This window comes from Engystomops pustulosus, chromosome 2, assembly GCF_040894005.1.
Source record: "Engystomops pustulosus chromosome 2, aEngPut4.maternal, whole genome shotgun sequence".
NCBI classification, from domain to species: domain Eukaryota; kingdom Metazoa; phylum Chordata; class Amphibia; order Anura; family Leptodactylidae; genus Engystomops; species Engystomops pustulosus.
This window is the reverse complement of record NC_092412.1, coordinates 231,607,987-231,624,595: the sequence shown is the minus strand read 5'-3', so window position 1 is coordinate 231,624,595 and position 16,609 is coordinate 231,607,987. Positions and strand designations below refer to the sequence as shown.

At 41.0% G+C, this 16,609-nt stretch overlaps 1 protein-coding gene across 1 annotated transcript in view; it reads left to right on the top strand.

The window, feature by feature from the left end:
- The window catches only part of EPHA6 (EPH receptor A6), a 585,002-nt gene that overhangs the window by 429,265 nt on the left and 139,128 nt on the right, over positions 1 to 16,609 (top strand). The window contains exon 8 of the mRNA XM_072138516.1: positions 5,674 to 5,782. Coding sequence (XP_071994617.1) covers positions 5,674 to 5,782 — 109 coding nt within the window. The remainder of the gene's footprint in view (positions 1 to 5,673; positions 5,783 to 16,609) is intronic.

Genomic DNA, 16,609 nt, shown 5'->3' with positions numbered 1-16,609 from the left:
TGATGTCACAGTACAGGGATAATACACACAGTGATGTCACAGTACAGGGATAGTACACACAGTAATGTCACACATGGATTATGCACACAAGAATGTGATAATGGATATGGTAACATGCAAGCACAGGCCAGAATTATAAATAATTAAGTCTCAGGCTCACAACAATACCTGCTCCAGGTAAAGTCACCTACACACAAGAGCCTCACTAATCCGGTTCCTAAGTAATGGTGGGAATACATATTTTTTGGAAAGAAGAGATTTTTTTCTATAAATATGCAATAAGATAATTTACATAATACGTGTTTAATTATGTTTTAATTATGGAGATATTGTGCATGAATTGTCTCGTTTCACATTTTCATCCACAGTGTTAAGTGTTTTGAGAACATTTTCCATTGCGGTGGAGGGGGTTGGGGGGGGGGGGGGGGGGTCATAGGTTTTCACCCGGCAGAGCAGGTAGTACTATTACCTCATTGAGACCGGAGGGGGAGGTTTTACCTAGTTAGCAGTTGTAATGTAATTGATTGGAGTTAGTTGGGAAGAGGACAGTTATGTCATTGGAGTGTTTCTTGTATCCATGTATAATTTCATCAGACAAAAATAAGCAACTAATCATATGGTAAAATTCCAGTAGGTGATGTGTGGATATACAGGCAGTCCCCGAGATATGTACAAGATAGGTTCCATAGGTTTGTTCTTAAGTTGAATTTGAATGTAAGTCGAAACTGTATACTTTATAATTGTAGTTCCAGGCAAAAAAAAATTTTGCCCCAGTGACAATTGGAGTTTAAACATTTTTTACTGTAATTGAACCAAGGATAATCAATAAAGCTTCATTACAGACACCTTACAGCTGATTGTTGCAGCCTGGGACTATAGTAAAGCATTCAGAAAGCTTTACGAGAGGTCAGAGGGGTCCGTCTTTAACTAGGGGGTCGTCTGTAAGTTGGGTGTCCTTAAGTAGTTGACTGCCTTTATAACCATTACTATATGCAACTTGCTGCTATCTTTTTTTAAGACTTAGTGCCATTTCCTAATATGCATTGCCCCCCTAATCAATTATTTTATATATAGTGTCCCCCCTAATCAATTCTTTTATATATAGTGTCCCCTAATCAATTATTTTATATATAGTGTCCCCCCTAATCAATTATTTTATATACAGTGCCCCCCCTAATCAATTATTTTATATATAGTGTCCCCCCTAATCAATTATTTTATATATAGTGTCCCCCCTAATCAATTATTTTATAGATAGTGCCCCAACTAATCAATTATTTTTATATAGTGTCTCTCGAATCTGTTACTGTATGATTCTCGAATCATTTATTGTGTAGTTAATGCTCATGTATTTAATTCTTTTACACATAATTATTTTATACACAATCCTACTCTAGGCAATCATTTTTAATTAAATGTCCTCAAATTATTTTATACATGGTTTGCTAATAAATAAGTCCTGTATAATCCCCCAAATTATTCATATAGTGCCCCATAAATTCTACAGTGACAGCACGGTGGCTCAGTGGTTAGCACTACAGCCTTGCAGCGTGGGTCTGTGTTTCCGTTTCAGCTCTGTGTTTGGGTGGGTTTCCTCCAGGTCCTCCAGCTTCCTCCCACACTCCAAAATATACTGGTAGGTTAATTAGATTGTGAGCCCCATGGGGACAGGGACTGATAAATAAAGGAATGCCCCAACATTGATTTTATAACAACCTCTTTTGACATGATGGCCGCCTCCATTATTATGTAGTGCAAATCACATGTAGGAAAATGCACAATTAGAAAACAAAAACAGATTTTTATGAAACGTATATCTCGTTTCAATTCCCGGTAGTAAAGGTAACAAATATACCGTATATACTCGACTATAAGCTGACCCAAGTATAAGCCGAGGCCCCTAATTTTACCACAAAAACCTGGGAAAACCTAAATTTTTTTACTCGAGTATAAGCTGGGTTTGGGTTTTCAGCACATTTTTTTGTGCTGAAAAACTAGTCTTATACTCGAGTATATATGGTAAGTGATATTTTTCCTTTAAGGATTAATATTTGTCATGTGTAAATGGTTGGTAAGTGGCAGATTACATTTTCCTACTAAAAATCACAGAAGTTTCATTAAAAACAGTCAAGGAGAAATGTAAAGTGGTTCGTTCAAGGATTTTTGTATTTTTCTTTGGAACACAATTTGTGCCGCCTCGATAATTTACAATAGAATCAAATGCATCATTACAAGAAGCAGCCAGATATGGCAAAACCATTTTCATTTTTAAGTGATTATTAATAGTTAGTTACAACGCAGAGGCAGAACCGGCTGACCCCGCACCGAGCTATTTTAAGTCAATCACGCTATATATATACATTTTGCTGTAAAGTTTTAATTCTGCTAGATAAAGCAGTTCATAAAGCATGTATGCAAATAGCTAATGGCTCTATAGGGGCGAGAGAATCGCTCCGTCCAGGTCTCATAAATAACAGCTGCACCACATTGCATCAAACACGCACGGATTATTACTATTTCTAGCTGAGCATATAATTGGATAATCTCATGTAACCCAATTTCTACAAGAAAATCTAGTGCTATCTATTTCCCAGATTGCAAACATGTTAAAGCAAGAAAAGCCGCCTCAACATATTTCCAGAATCTGGAATCTGCTCACATTGTGGATGGGTACATTTTAGGTTATTATAAATACATATATTTTCATGTTTATGTACCGTATATTTTCTACTGAGCAAAAGTTTTAGGCAGATGTTGGAAAAATGTTGTAAAAAATAGAATCATTTATCTGCCTTTGGCAGTTTTGAATGGAATGATCTATTAATCCCTCCCGAGGGATTGGTCAGATTTATTGTTTTTTCCAAAAAATATAATTTACCGTACATCAAATATTTGGGGTGACTACACTTTGCCTTATAAGCTGCATCAGTTCTTCTAGATACACTTACACATAGTTTGTGCAGGAATTCGGCAGGGAGGTTGCTCCCAACATCCTGGAGATCTAACTACAGATGTTTTGTAGATATAGGTTTACCCAAATCCTTGTATCCCTTCACATAATCTCAGACAGACTGGATGATGTAGAAATCCGAGCTATGTCACCTCCAGGACACCTTGTTCTTGGCGCTTAAGATATCTCTTGGCTGTACATTTGGGGTTTCATCCTCTATCAGAAAACTTTTTGTTAACAATTTTTTATAATATTTCTACTTTTGAAATCATTCTTATTTTTATATTAAAATTGCTTTCCTACTATTGTATGAGAACTAGAGATGAGCGAGTATACTCGTCCGAGCTTGATGCTCGTTCGAGTATTAAGGTACTCGAAACGGCTCGTTGCTCGGACGAGTATTTCACCTGCTCGAGATCGAGCATTTAATTTAAAAAACACAGTGAAGAACAATGAAGAATAGAATAAAAACAGTGAACACAGTGAACACAGGATCATTTAAGTGAAAAAGACAGTGAAGAACACAGTGAAGAATAGATTACAGATGTTCGGCACATCTGCTTACTTGTCGGAAGATACGAGCGGAACGGCAGCAGGGAGACATCAAGCAGCAGGGAGACATCAAGCAGCACGGGGGAGACATCGGGCAGCGGGGAGACATCAGGCAGCACGGGGGAGACATCGGGCAGCACGGAGGAGACATCGGGCAGCACGGGGGAGACATCGGGCAGCACGGGGGAGACATCGGGCAGCACGGGGGAGACAGACATCGGGCAGCACGGGGGAGACAGACATCGGGCAGCACGGGGGAGACAGACATCGGGCAGCACGGGGGAGACAGACATCGGGCAGCACGGGGGAGACAGACATCGGGCAGCACGGGGGAGACAGACATCGGGCAGCGCGGGGGAGACAGACATCAAGCAGCACGGGGGAGACAGACATCAAGCAGCACGGGGGAGACATCGGGCAGCGGGGAGACATCGGGCAGCACGGGGGAGACATGGGGCAGCACGGGGGAGACATCGGGCAGCGCGGGGAGACATCGGGCAGCACGGGGAGACATCGGGCAGCACGGGGGAGACATCGGGCAGCACGGGGGAGACATCGGGCAGCACGGGGGAGACATCGGGCAGCACGGGGGAGACATCGGGCAGCACGGGGGAGACATCGGGCAGCACGGGGGAGACATCGGGTAGCACGGGGAGACATCGGGCAGCACGGGGGAGACATCGGGCAGCACGGGGAGACATTGGGCAGCACGGGGAGACTTCAGTGGAAGAAGAGGAGCGGATCCCGGGACAGCGTATCAGCCCGACAAGTAAGCAGATGTGCCGAACATCTGTAATCTATTCTTCACTGTGTTTTTCACTGCGTTTTTCACTTAAATGATCCTGTGTTCACTGTTTTTATTCTATTCTTCACTGTTCTTCACATCTGATAACTTGTCGGGAGATAATATACGGGCAGAACAGTGAAGAATAGATTGCAGATGTTTGCATACATCTGCTAACTTATCAGAAGACATTCTTTTTCAATTAAATAACACATTTTATTCCTGAACCATGGTCCCTTTGAAAAATGCTCGGGTCTCCCATTGACTTCAATGGGGCTCGTTATTCGAGACGAGCACTCGAGCATCTGGAAAAGTTTGTCTCGAATAACGAGCACCCGAGCATTTTAGTGCTCGCTCATCTCTAATGAGAACTCATTGTGGGGCCAGAATAGGATTAGTCAAATTAGTATCCATTTAAATGCTAAGAACCTTTATTTCCGACCAGAACCTTGTCCAGAACATTTAAGAGTTAAGAAATATATGAACTTAGCCAGTTATGAAGTCCATTTATGCAAACTAAATACCCAATGTGTTTCAACATTGATTCAACGGGGGTTATTTATCAGGGCTTCTGTACCACACCAGTGGCATAGAAGCCCTGAAATAATTGAAAATGCCAGCTTACTGCTGCCATTTGTGCTTATTTCCCACTTTCCGCCACCTCCAACCCAGGGGTGTGTGGAGGGGCATGAAGGGGAGTGAAGGGGGGGAGTGACAGGGCGCCCCTGTACCCGAGTCTGCGCTATCAAATTTAGCATACTTGCTGCATAATCCCTGACTGGATACATAAAAAGCCCGGAGCCTCTTGGTGTATCCGGCTGTGATGGATAAGCAGCGGGGCTATCTGCCACTTATGATAGATAACCTGATAGATAACCTGATAATGATAAATGATGACAATGACTACAGGTTGTCTGCATCCAGGTAAAAAAAATAGAACACTAGATCATGATCCAATCCTTAAACATCGGTATATAAAACTTATATAATTAATATTAGTCATTTCTAAATTACCAGATTTTAATTATTAAATTAAAGAAGTAATTTTTAAACCAAAAAGTTGTAACCTAAGTTATAATAACTTATCTCTTAAGAGGAGCAAAAAAATCACAATCTTAACATGGATACATGTAAGTGGTTCAAGATATGATTTAAAAATAAAAGTTCAGAAGGGAGTAAAGGTTCAGCAGGGGCGGGGTCAATCATAAGAAGTAAACTCCTTCCCACTAGGTTGTTATAAATTATCATCAACCTTTACAACTGCCCACCATCACAAGAAGAATAAGTGCTCTGACCAGTTTACTTACAAGTGGAAACTGCTATTTTTTTCTCACTGATGTCCTGTATGGCAAAGTCTTTAGTATGTCTTGTGTCTTGCTTCTTTCAGCTTCTGATATGGCGGCAGAACAAGGGCAAATTCTGGTAATTGCCACCGCTGCTGTTGGAGGATTTACTCTTCTGGTCATTCTTACTCTATTCTTCCTCATCACTGGCCGGTAAGTCAAAGATATATAGAATAATGTATGATAGTAATTGTTTAACAATTGAGGATTCTTTGTGAATATATAAATTTATTGACATAAGTGTTCACAATTATTTATGATGAGATCTATTACCAACCTCATATAACAAAGCAGACACCTGCCTCTAACTTCTGTGGTCGGTGCTGGCACTGTTGGTGGCAGTTAACATGTGAACCCCAAACCGCAACATCTTGGATCAGCGCCCTCTGATGATGTACCTAGGGGCTCCAATTGATTGCCATGGTAGCCTACAGTCTCATAGAGACTAATAGACTTGCCATAGATAGTGATCCCTAATAGCCTGCCAATGGCAGTAAAATTCCTTTATACTGGAATAAAGTAGTATATAGTATGAGTGATCAGACCCTCCAGGGTTAAAGTACCCTAGGGGGTCTGAAATAATTGTAAAAACAATTGTAAAAGTTTAAATCACCCTCCTTTACATGCAACACATATAAAAATAAACAGTAAAAATTATAGACATGTTAGGTATCACCACGTCCCGAAATGTCCATTATATCAAAATATAAAAAAAGATTATTCCCGACCGTAAGCACCATAATGGAAAATAGCACCCAAATGTCTGAATCAACACTTTTCTGCCATATTTGAATAAAAAAATTATCAAAAGGTCACGCAGGAACCGAATTGATACGACTTAAAACACCAGCACATACCGCAAATAATGACACCTTACGTAGGTCCATACACCGAAGTATGAAAAAGTTATTTGCCTCAGAATTGTATGGCATTTCTTTTGTACAAAGGATTACATTTTTTTTAAATCTACTAAAATTTAATAAAACCTACATAATTTTGGTATTTCTGTGATTGTACCAACCCAAAGAATAAAGGGGAGGTATCATTTGGAGCACACAAAGAAAGCTGTAAAAATAGGGACCATGTGGTTTGCCATGTGGCAAATTTGGTTTCCAGTACATTCCATGAAATATACATAAATGGCGCCACAAAAGAGAACAATTTGTTCTGCAGATAACAAGCCTTCACACATCTCTGTGACCAGAAAAATAAAAAGGTTGTAGCTTTTTGAATGAGGGGAGTAAAACAGAAACGCAAAAACGAAAAAGGATTGAGTTCTGAAAGGGTCAAGGAGTTAGACCCATTGCTTGGTCGATACTCGGGTGGGCCGGTCCAGCCATGAATTCTTAGTCCTGCTTATAACAACCAAAATAAAATAACATTTTTGACTTTTCCAAAGTCATATATTTTACTACTCTCCTCTCTTCCGATTTCCTCAGCCTTCACTCGACTGCCTTCGAATTCATAATTTCATTCGGCTTTTGTCAAAGGTGAAGTGCCGGTTTGATGATTTAATTAGCAGACTGTTATTCCTTGCTTAGCATACTAATTAGCAAAAATAAGTGCCTGAAATGATTAGCAAGGAACCTCATTTACAAGAAGTTGTATTTCTCTTTTATAAAATGTCAGCCATTGATTGCGCAAGAAAAACTTCTTCTCTGTAAATGGACCAAAGCCGAACCGCAGCCGCGTTCCTTTCTCGATCTAAAGGGCATTCCACAAGTTTAAGGTTGAATAACATGACGTCTTTGTTTTAATCTTGCTAATTAACCTGAATTTTCTGCCATGACTTCTAATGATACTTAATAATTCATTTTTTTTTTTTCGTATCTTGTCGCAAACATTCTCTACATCCGAAAGTCTCATTAAAACTTGAAAAGTCATAGTTTTACTTGGCTCGTACATTGTCTCTGGCCATTGTCATTGCTCCATGGATAGAATACTGAGTGCATCAAGGGATGTATAGAGGGAGCAGATATTATTGACTGTGGTTTAGTTTTAGCACATCTATAAATTACACATTCTGGGGAAAGTCCACTGGGACATCTAAATAAATTGTATCGGAGTGCCAGGCGTGGTTGTCATGTGCCTGAGGGCTAGCGTTGGCTTAGAGGCATTTTCTTATTTCAAGAAGGATCCATTTTTAGCAGTTTTCTCAAGCAACGACAGGGTCACCACATTCTGCCTTGTGATATTACCTACGAAAGAGAGGAAATTATATAGGACAATGCTGCAAACCCTACAAGCTTTGTAGCCTACAGGCTCCAATGATGTCAAGTCATCTTGCAGTTTACAGCTTTATTCTAGAGCAATTGTCAGATTTGTCAGGATGTCTAGTCGTAGAATACATCAAATTTTAGAAAATAAGACATCAGACATCTAAGTACAGTATTATATGTTGATCTATGTTTCTCAAGTGAAGGCTCCCATGATATTCCCTAAGCTATTAGGTACATTACTGCATTGTGAATGGAGCACAGTGTCCACGGGGAAGCTAGTCAGATTCTCTACACTGCTACTGCCAGGCTAAGACCCCAAGTTTGTGGTCTCTCCACCAACAGAAACATGATCCCAGTAATAGATGCCACCATGTATAACCACACCTTCTGAACTCAAAAAGTTGACCTTGCCAAATAGTCTCAGACGAAAGGTAGTTGGTAAAGTCCTTTAGTCTGGAGACACATAGAGCAGGTTCACAGTGGATTATAGACAGCAGAATAGTCTGCATCAAATTTTGAACAAGGTATATGCCCCCTAAGGGAATTCATGGTGACCTCTCCATAGTGAGTCCCTACTCTATTAATTGCAGCACTGCATGGTTACAGACATTACTAAAGCTTCTATAATTTTCTTTAATTTTCATCTAAGAAGAGTGTAAATACCATGAACCCCTCTTACTAATCAACTTTCTATAAGAAAACTATCTCTGAAGGGCTGTTCTCTACAGAGGGGCTGCATTATTAGGATGAAGTGGTCTACTTTCCTTTACTATGGGCCCCTCTTTTGTATGTATGTCATTGTTTATTGATGTTCAGCTAATTTCTAGGCAAAGCTGGAGAATAAAAGTAAGTCTGTCTGAGCCTGTTTCTTACAGGTGTTTCAATTGCCCAAAAATGAGAAGTTAAAAGGCTTCACGTAAACCTGTCAACATAAAAAGCATCTCTTGATGTCCTGCTGCTTAGGCCTCAATCTAGATGATTCCTGGTTCCTGCTGAGCTCTACTATTTGGTGTCTCCTGATATCTTGTTGTTTTTCAGCCAATCACTGGCCACAGCCTAAGGCCGTGATAAGCTGAGTATTATCTTTGAGGCACAAAGACGTGGAGCACATCAGGAAGTTGGGTTGCATCTGGAATGTAGCGAGTTTCAGAAGAGATAGGCGGTCATCTGGTCATCCATCATGTTAAGGGACCCAAGAATAGCTAAAGCTTTGTCTATATAGAATAACCAGTTAGAGAATGGGAAGGGTAACAAATGGTAAAGTAGTGTATATAGCCAGAGTAAAAATGACTGGCAGTAGACTGTGATGTTCTATCAGAATTGCCACGTGTTCACTGTGATTGATTGTTTTCAGTTACTGTGATCTTCTCCTCATACTAATAACCCAATCACTTACTATTTGCTATGTATAAAGGTGATTGAGCTGTCAAGTTTTACCTCTAGGCATTAAATTCTGTCAGAGAGCTGATTGAATACATTTATATTGATCCTATAAGTTGGAAATATTGAAAATTCTGTATAAACTCCTGAAGATTTGAGGTGCTCAGGTGCAAATTACATTATACATGTGGGGATTTTGGAAATCTTGGGATGAATTTTAATAACAATAGTTCAATTAGAAAAAAAAATCTAATCTGATTATCAGTCATGACCTGTAAAACAAAGGCCTTGTTAATTAACACTGGGAAGAGGTTGGGGTGGCATGGAGACAGCATGAAGTAGCAGAAGGGGAACTACATGGATCTTTATGAAGACCTTTTTATACCTGGGCTTGTAGCCAAGACAAGAGGGCATCCTCTACTCCTAGAGGACAGGCGTTTCTACCATCACCATAAAAATGAGCCATTCTCTACACAGAGAGGCAGTCCCACTATCATCATAAACGGGGAAAATCCACTACACCTAGAGAAGAAGCAGTTTTACCATCATCATAAATAGGAGAAATCCTCTACACCTAGAGGAGAGGAGATTCTACCATCATCATAGACAAGGGGCATCCTCTACACCTAGAGGAGAGGCAGTTCTACCATCACCATAGACAGGGGGCATCCTCTACACCTAGAGGACAGGAGGTTCTACCATCACCATAGACAGGGGGCATCCTCTACAACTAGAGAAGAGGCAGTTTCACCATAATCAGAAACAGGGGGAATACTGTACATCCAGATGAGAGGAGGTTCTACCATCAACATAGACATGAGCATCCTTTACACCTAGAGGAGAGAAAGTTGTACCTTTGCCATAGACAGGGGGCATCCGCTACACCTAGAGGAGAGGCGGCTCTACCATCACCATAGACAGGGGGCATCCTCTACACCTAGAGGAGAGGTGGTTCTACCATCACCATAGACAGGGGCATCCTCTACACCTAGAGGAGAGGAGGTTCTACCATTACCATAGACAGGGGGCATCCTCTACACTTAGAGGAGAGGTGGATCTACCATCATCATTGACAGGGAGCATCTTTAATGCCTAGAAGAGAGGTGGTGCTGTAATCACCATAGACAGTGGAATCCCCTACATCTAGAGTTTAGGCAGTTCTACCATCACCATAGACTAGGTGCATCCTCTATACCTAGAGGAGATGCAGTTCTACCATCACCATAGACAGGGGGCATCCTCTACACCTAGAGGAGGTTCTACCATCACCATAGACAGGGGGCATCCTCTACACCTAGAGGAGAGGCGGCTCTACCATCACCATAGACAGGGGGCATCCTCTACACCTAGAGGAGAGGTGGTTCTACCATCACCATAGACAGGGGCATCCTCTACACCTAGAGGAGAGGAGGTTCTACCATTACCATAGACAGGGGGCATCCTCTACACTTAGAGGAGAGGTGGATCTACCATCATCATTGACAGGGAGCATCTTTAATGCCTAGAAGAGAGGTGGTGCTGTAATCACCATAGACAGTGGAATCCCCTACATCTAGAGTTTAGGCAGTTCTACCATCACCATAGACTAGGTGCATCCTCTATACCTAGAGGAGATGCAGTTCTACCATCACCATAGACAGGGGGCATCCTCTACACCTAGAGGAGAGGCGGTTCTACCATCAACAGTTGTGAAACTGTTGAAACATTCTGTGAAACATTCTGCAACATGTTAAAAAGGGGCTTGAAAACCTTTCTATAGAACAAAAATATCATATGTTATTGAAGCAAAACATTCGGTTAATTTTATGTTGATCCAGAGAGTTATTTTGACTGACAAATTGGATTCGGAAAGTAATTTATATTTAATTTACAACAATTGAAATAAGCCTTGTAGGGTTTTTTGTCTTCCGCTGGATCAACACCGTATGATTTATAGGTTGAACTTGGCCTGCATCTTTTTCCAACCTTATCTACTAAGAAACTATGAAAAGCCAGGAACCTTGGCAGCTTATGAGTCAGCTTAGCAGAGATGAAAGAGAAGCATCACTATTTTGTATTTTTGGTCCCCATAATTAGCTTTTTTATTCCTTTGAAGTCAATGTACCTAAAAATTTAAAAATGACTTTGGATTCTTTCAAAATTTACCAGTGGCTTCATAAAACCTTAGACTTGTCATTGTGAACAGTGTGAACTATCTCCATCAACCTCATAAAGAATGAATGTTGTGCATGCTCAACCTAATGGGAAATGGTGTTTAATACTTATGGTAGCATACTGTAGTAGAAACACGTTTTTGGGAAAGAAGGGGGGTCCTTTCTGTTGACTAAACTTCTTGGTGGATATTCAAAGGTTGTGGAAGAGGTCTTGTATATATGTGTGGCACGAGTGCATGAGGATTTCATGGCTGGAAGTTCTTCATTTTTCAATATCTAAAGGGCAGAATCAATCTCAGGTGATTTTGTTGGCCATGGCCGCCCCTGGAGGCATTGGGCCCTTGGCTGCATCTCAAACTGCCCATATTATGATCCTTTACTATTACAGGTTTTGCTTAAGGGCTCACCATCTTTAAATTAAAGGACATCAACCATCAGTTTACTGATGGTAAATGTGTCCTAGTAAGAAGTTCCTGAGGAACATTGTTCTTCAGGACTTCTTTTATTATAGCTCTATATCCCGCTATTGCAGAAACAGTGGGGCAGATTTACTTACCCGGTCCTGTCGCGACCCACGGTACGTTGTCCACTGAGGATTTGGGTCCGGTGCGATTCACGTAGCTTGTGCGCCCAAGTTCCTGCATCCATCTCGCTTCCCCGCCGAGGTCTGGCGGAGTTCACCTGCTTCTTCTCGGTGCTTGTAAGTGCGTGTCTCGCGACACATTACTAATTGTTAAATCCCGCACTTTGTCCGAATCCGTCGGATTGTCCGATGGCCCGTCCCCCGATTTCTGTCGCGTGCAAGCCGGTGCCACTGCACACTCCCCAATAGCGTTACGGGGGGAACTTCCTCAGGAACTTCTTCCTAGGACACATTTGTGTAAGTCAATTCTTGCTGATTCCTATGGTATTTTTGTGTTATTAAGCATGGATGAGATCATGTGGATGTCTCCGTTGTTCGGGTATTAGGTACACTATATACACCAGGGAACCTACACATGTATCTCCATTTTACTATATTCTGGTTTAGCACATAAAATGGCTGCTTCCATTAGATGAATGGAGCACTTTAACTATAGGAATGAAATGATCCACGTCCTAATACCGTGCACTGAATAAATAGTCATGAAGCAGAGAGAATGAGTAATTATGAGGTAGGTAGCGGTTTTTAGCAGATGTTTGTTAGAGTCAATGCACCTTTAATGGTGCAGATAACATCTAGTGTTTCATTACCATTTCCTCGGAATCCAATTAGCTATAATTCCTTCAATATTTATAGTGCACAGGGAAAAAAATCTTATGTCTTCATCCTCCTCAGAGCGCAGACTGGAGGACCTGTAGCATGTCGCAGCTAATCACATGTGATGAGGAGACATTAAGCATTTTTACACTCGTGAATCCTTCCCTCTGAGGACGGAAACATTTATCATGAGACAATACACAAAAGCTCATTTGACTGCCACAAACGGAATATATTCTCATAAATAATCCACAGAAGATGTCTTTCTATGACCTTATATATGATATTAAAATATATTTATAAGCTGTTAATATTACTGTATCTATATGTCTATTCTATATATTACTTATCATATTACTATATATTTATTATTATTATTATTATTATTATTATTATTATTATATCATTAGATCAGATTTTTCATTCAAAGAGGACCCTTTCCCAAGATCACACAGATGAATGTACCATTCTGTAGAGATTAAGGGGCACTATGACTTTTATTTGTAGCCCCCAAAGTTGCTGAGATATCAGTATAGATATCTGACCATTATAATCCTCTCCACTGTCAGAGAGGAGTAGCAGCCCCTACAGAAAGGTATGTTCATCTCCCCCTCCCCCATCGGTTCATTCCCTAGAGTTAGTACATACTTTTTTTTTTTTTTTAAGAAATATTTTATTGGAAATAAAAAAAAGAAGTATACATGCATTGTATATAATAAACATTTTACATGTCTATCCCGATACATCAGTAATTATGCTAGTTAGCAATTATGCTGGTTAGTAAGGTTAGAACATGTGTAGTAGTGCTTCTTCATTTAACCAAAACTTGGACTTTACTTAGGCCGGTCAGTACCACTGGAGTCCGGTTCCTTAAGTTGTCCATCAACTTCAATTGGGAAAGAAAACAAACATTCTTTATAATTTCTTGTGGTGGTGGTCTTGCCTCATGGTGCTGTGGTGGCGAATGGCTAAGTCACTCAGTGTAGCATTGGGAACTGGTCCAAGTCTCCCATTGGGCTTCAAAGTGAGTTGTTCTCCCGTTTTGTATAGCTTTGGCTTTTTCATACGCACACGTGGTATTTAATTGTCTTATTACTTCATCCACTGGTGGACATAGGGGATCCTTCCAATGCCTTGTTATGATGAGCTTGGTAGACATAAGTAGTTGTGCCGGTACTGTTGAATTTTTTTTGTCTATTTCTGTTATGTCTATTAGCAGCAGAGCTTGTTGGGGTGATAAACATATTGGCTTTTTATATATGTGGGATAAAATATTAGAGATGTTGTTCCATAATGGTGAGATGAAAGGACAGTCCCATAGAATATGGAGTAGTGTGCCTCTGCATCCACATCCTCTCCAACACATTGGGGAAGTCCCTGGGTATATGGTACTTAACTTAGATGGTGTAAGATACCACCTTTGTAATGTTTTAATTATTGCCTCTTGATGTGCGACACATTATAGACTCGTAAAGTCCTCCTTAAAATATTGCACAAATAATAAATGCTTCCTAGAATAACATGTTTACCCCTCCCCCCATTCTAGTACCAACATGGCATGTGCCTGGCATGTAATAATCAATTCACCCTTGTCCACTAAGTAACACAGTAGATAATGTGCCCTCATAGCCCCCATTATACAATACGCCCCAGTATCTAATTTGCCTCCACAGCCCCCAGTATATATTGTTCCCCCACATTCCCCAGTAGATAATGTGCCCTCATAGCCCCCATTATACAATACGCCCCAGTATCTAATTTGCCTCCACAGCCCCCAGTATATATTGTTCCCCCACATTCCCCAGTAGATAATGTGCCCTCATAGCCCCCATTATACAATACGCCCCAGTATCTAATTTGCCTCCACAGCCCCCAGTATATATTGTTCCCCCACATTCCCCAGTAGATAATGTGCCCTCATAGCCCCCATTATACAATGTGCCCAAGAAGGGAGACATGACATGGATGTCCTAAGATTAGAATAAAGTGTAAGAGAAGAGTTTGCTTTACTCCTCTCTATGGCGCAGCCAGAAATGTTTTTTTGCGGTGGGGGTGAGCATTCAAGTTTAGTAACCAGACCCAAACGGTACTTTCAAACTCACCCGGACCTGAACGGAGTTCGCTCATCCCTAGTTGGAAGACCACTCAAAAGAAAGTGGTTACCGACACTGTGCTATTGTTTCAATACACTATTGAGATGTAGCCATTAAATAATGGGGCACATTTACTAAGGAGCGTGCACCAGTTTTCTGTCAGACTTTGCACTTTCTTTTATATGGAAACTGCTTATTGCTGTATTTAAAGGGGTTTTCTCACAACCCCCACTGATCAGCAAGTTAGGAATAGGGCTTAACTTTTGTTCATGGGAAAACTCCTTTAGAAAGTGTCCGCGCCACATATGCGTCGCAAGCTACCCTTTTGTGTTGCGGCTGCACTATACCCGACGCAATACAAATTTCAGCACTAAAATCGGCATTCCAGGAGCGCCTGGTGGACGACTCCTGGTGCAGTTTTTAGAGGTGACAGGTCCTCTTTAAGGCATTGGGGCTCATTTACTAAGGGTCCGTATCGTATTTTTCCGCCGGTTTCCCGAATTTTTCCGATTTGCGGCGAATTGCCCCGGGATTTTGGTGCACGCTATCGAATTGTGGCACATCGGTGCCGGCTTTCACGCGACAGAAATGGGGGGCGTGGCTGTCGGAAAACCCGACGGATTTGGAAAAAACGCAGAATTTAAAAAAAAAATCGTGTCGCAAAAATAGCACTCAAATGCACCGAGGAGAAGAAGGTGAATTACGGCGGACTTCAGCGCAGCAGCGACACCTAGTGGACGTCGGGCGCACGATCTTAGTGAATCCCGGCAGAACCCGAATCAGCATGTGCTCAGTCGAACCATGCTCCAGATTTAACATGCAAATTCTGACAGCAGTGTGTTGCAAGCCCTATTTTCAAGGTGCACCAAAAAAAAATTGGTGCTCTCTGTCGGGGCAGTGCAGGAAGCCCCAGATTCATGAAGAACGGGCACCAGAAATCCTGAATCTGGCGCCCTCTGCACACTACACAGGCAAACTGCACCTAGTACAGACTGCACTGTTTTTAGTAAATGTGGGCCAATATGTCACAAAATATAATCAAAATAATATTAATCGTAATGATAACTTATAATAAATAATCATAAAAAATAGTATAATAATCATAGAAAATAAGTCTGCCATATCTGTAACAGCGATTTGATTTATTTTGGCTAATAACAGTAGAAACGCTTGTGAAATCACTGCCCAGAAACAAAGTAGAAGCTTCATTTCTCTCTTTAAAGCATAAATAAAGTAGTAAATGAAAATTCACTTTTGTCATTATGATAAAAAAGAGTCGATCAATGAAGTCCCATTCAGCCATCGCCATTACCAATCAATACGTATAGTGAATGCAGATTTAGTAAGTATGATGGATTCTGACTCTGCATTTGCCCCCTATTTTCAATATGATTATGGAGCATCATCTGTTTTTATGTTTTATGTAGATGCGGAGCATGGAAAACCCTCCGCCATGTGCTCCCGAGATCTAAATTCATTTTGAAGTATCATTTAAGTGCAGTGATAAGGGGCATTCATAGAGGATCTTTCAATGAACGTCAGGCAGGGAAATTGTGAATAAATACTCCATTTACTGGGGGGATTTAAAACAAATTTTACTTTGAAGGAGAGGATGGCTCCGGTACAGATGTGCTTTGGAATTAGCAATTTGATGAGCTGTCGCTTGGTAAGTTTTGTGATGAGTCTATTGGTAGTGGAGAGGGAAGCGGAGATAAGCACCTGCTGCTTCATCCACCCAGCGATTATCCACCAGAAGCAAATTCATTGCACGACCATAGCAAATAACACGCTGAAAGGTGTAATGCCAAAGAGATGCCAGATAGGTTGTAGTAATTCCTCGGGAAGTGCCCCCTGTTGTGTCGTCCCTGCCTTAAATCTTGACAGAAGAGGAGTGA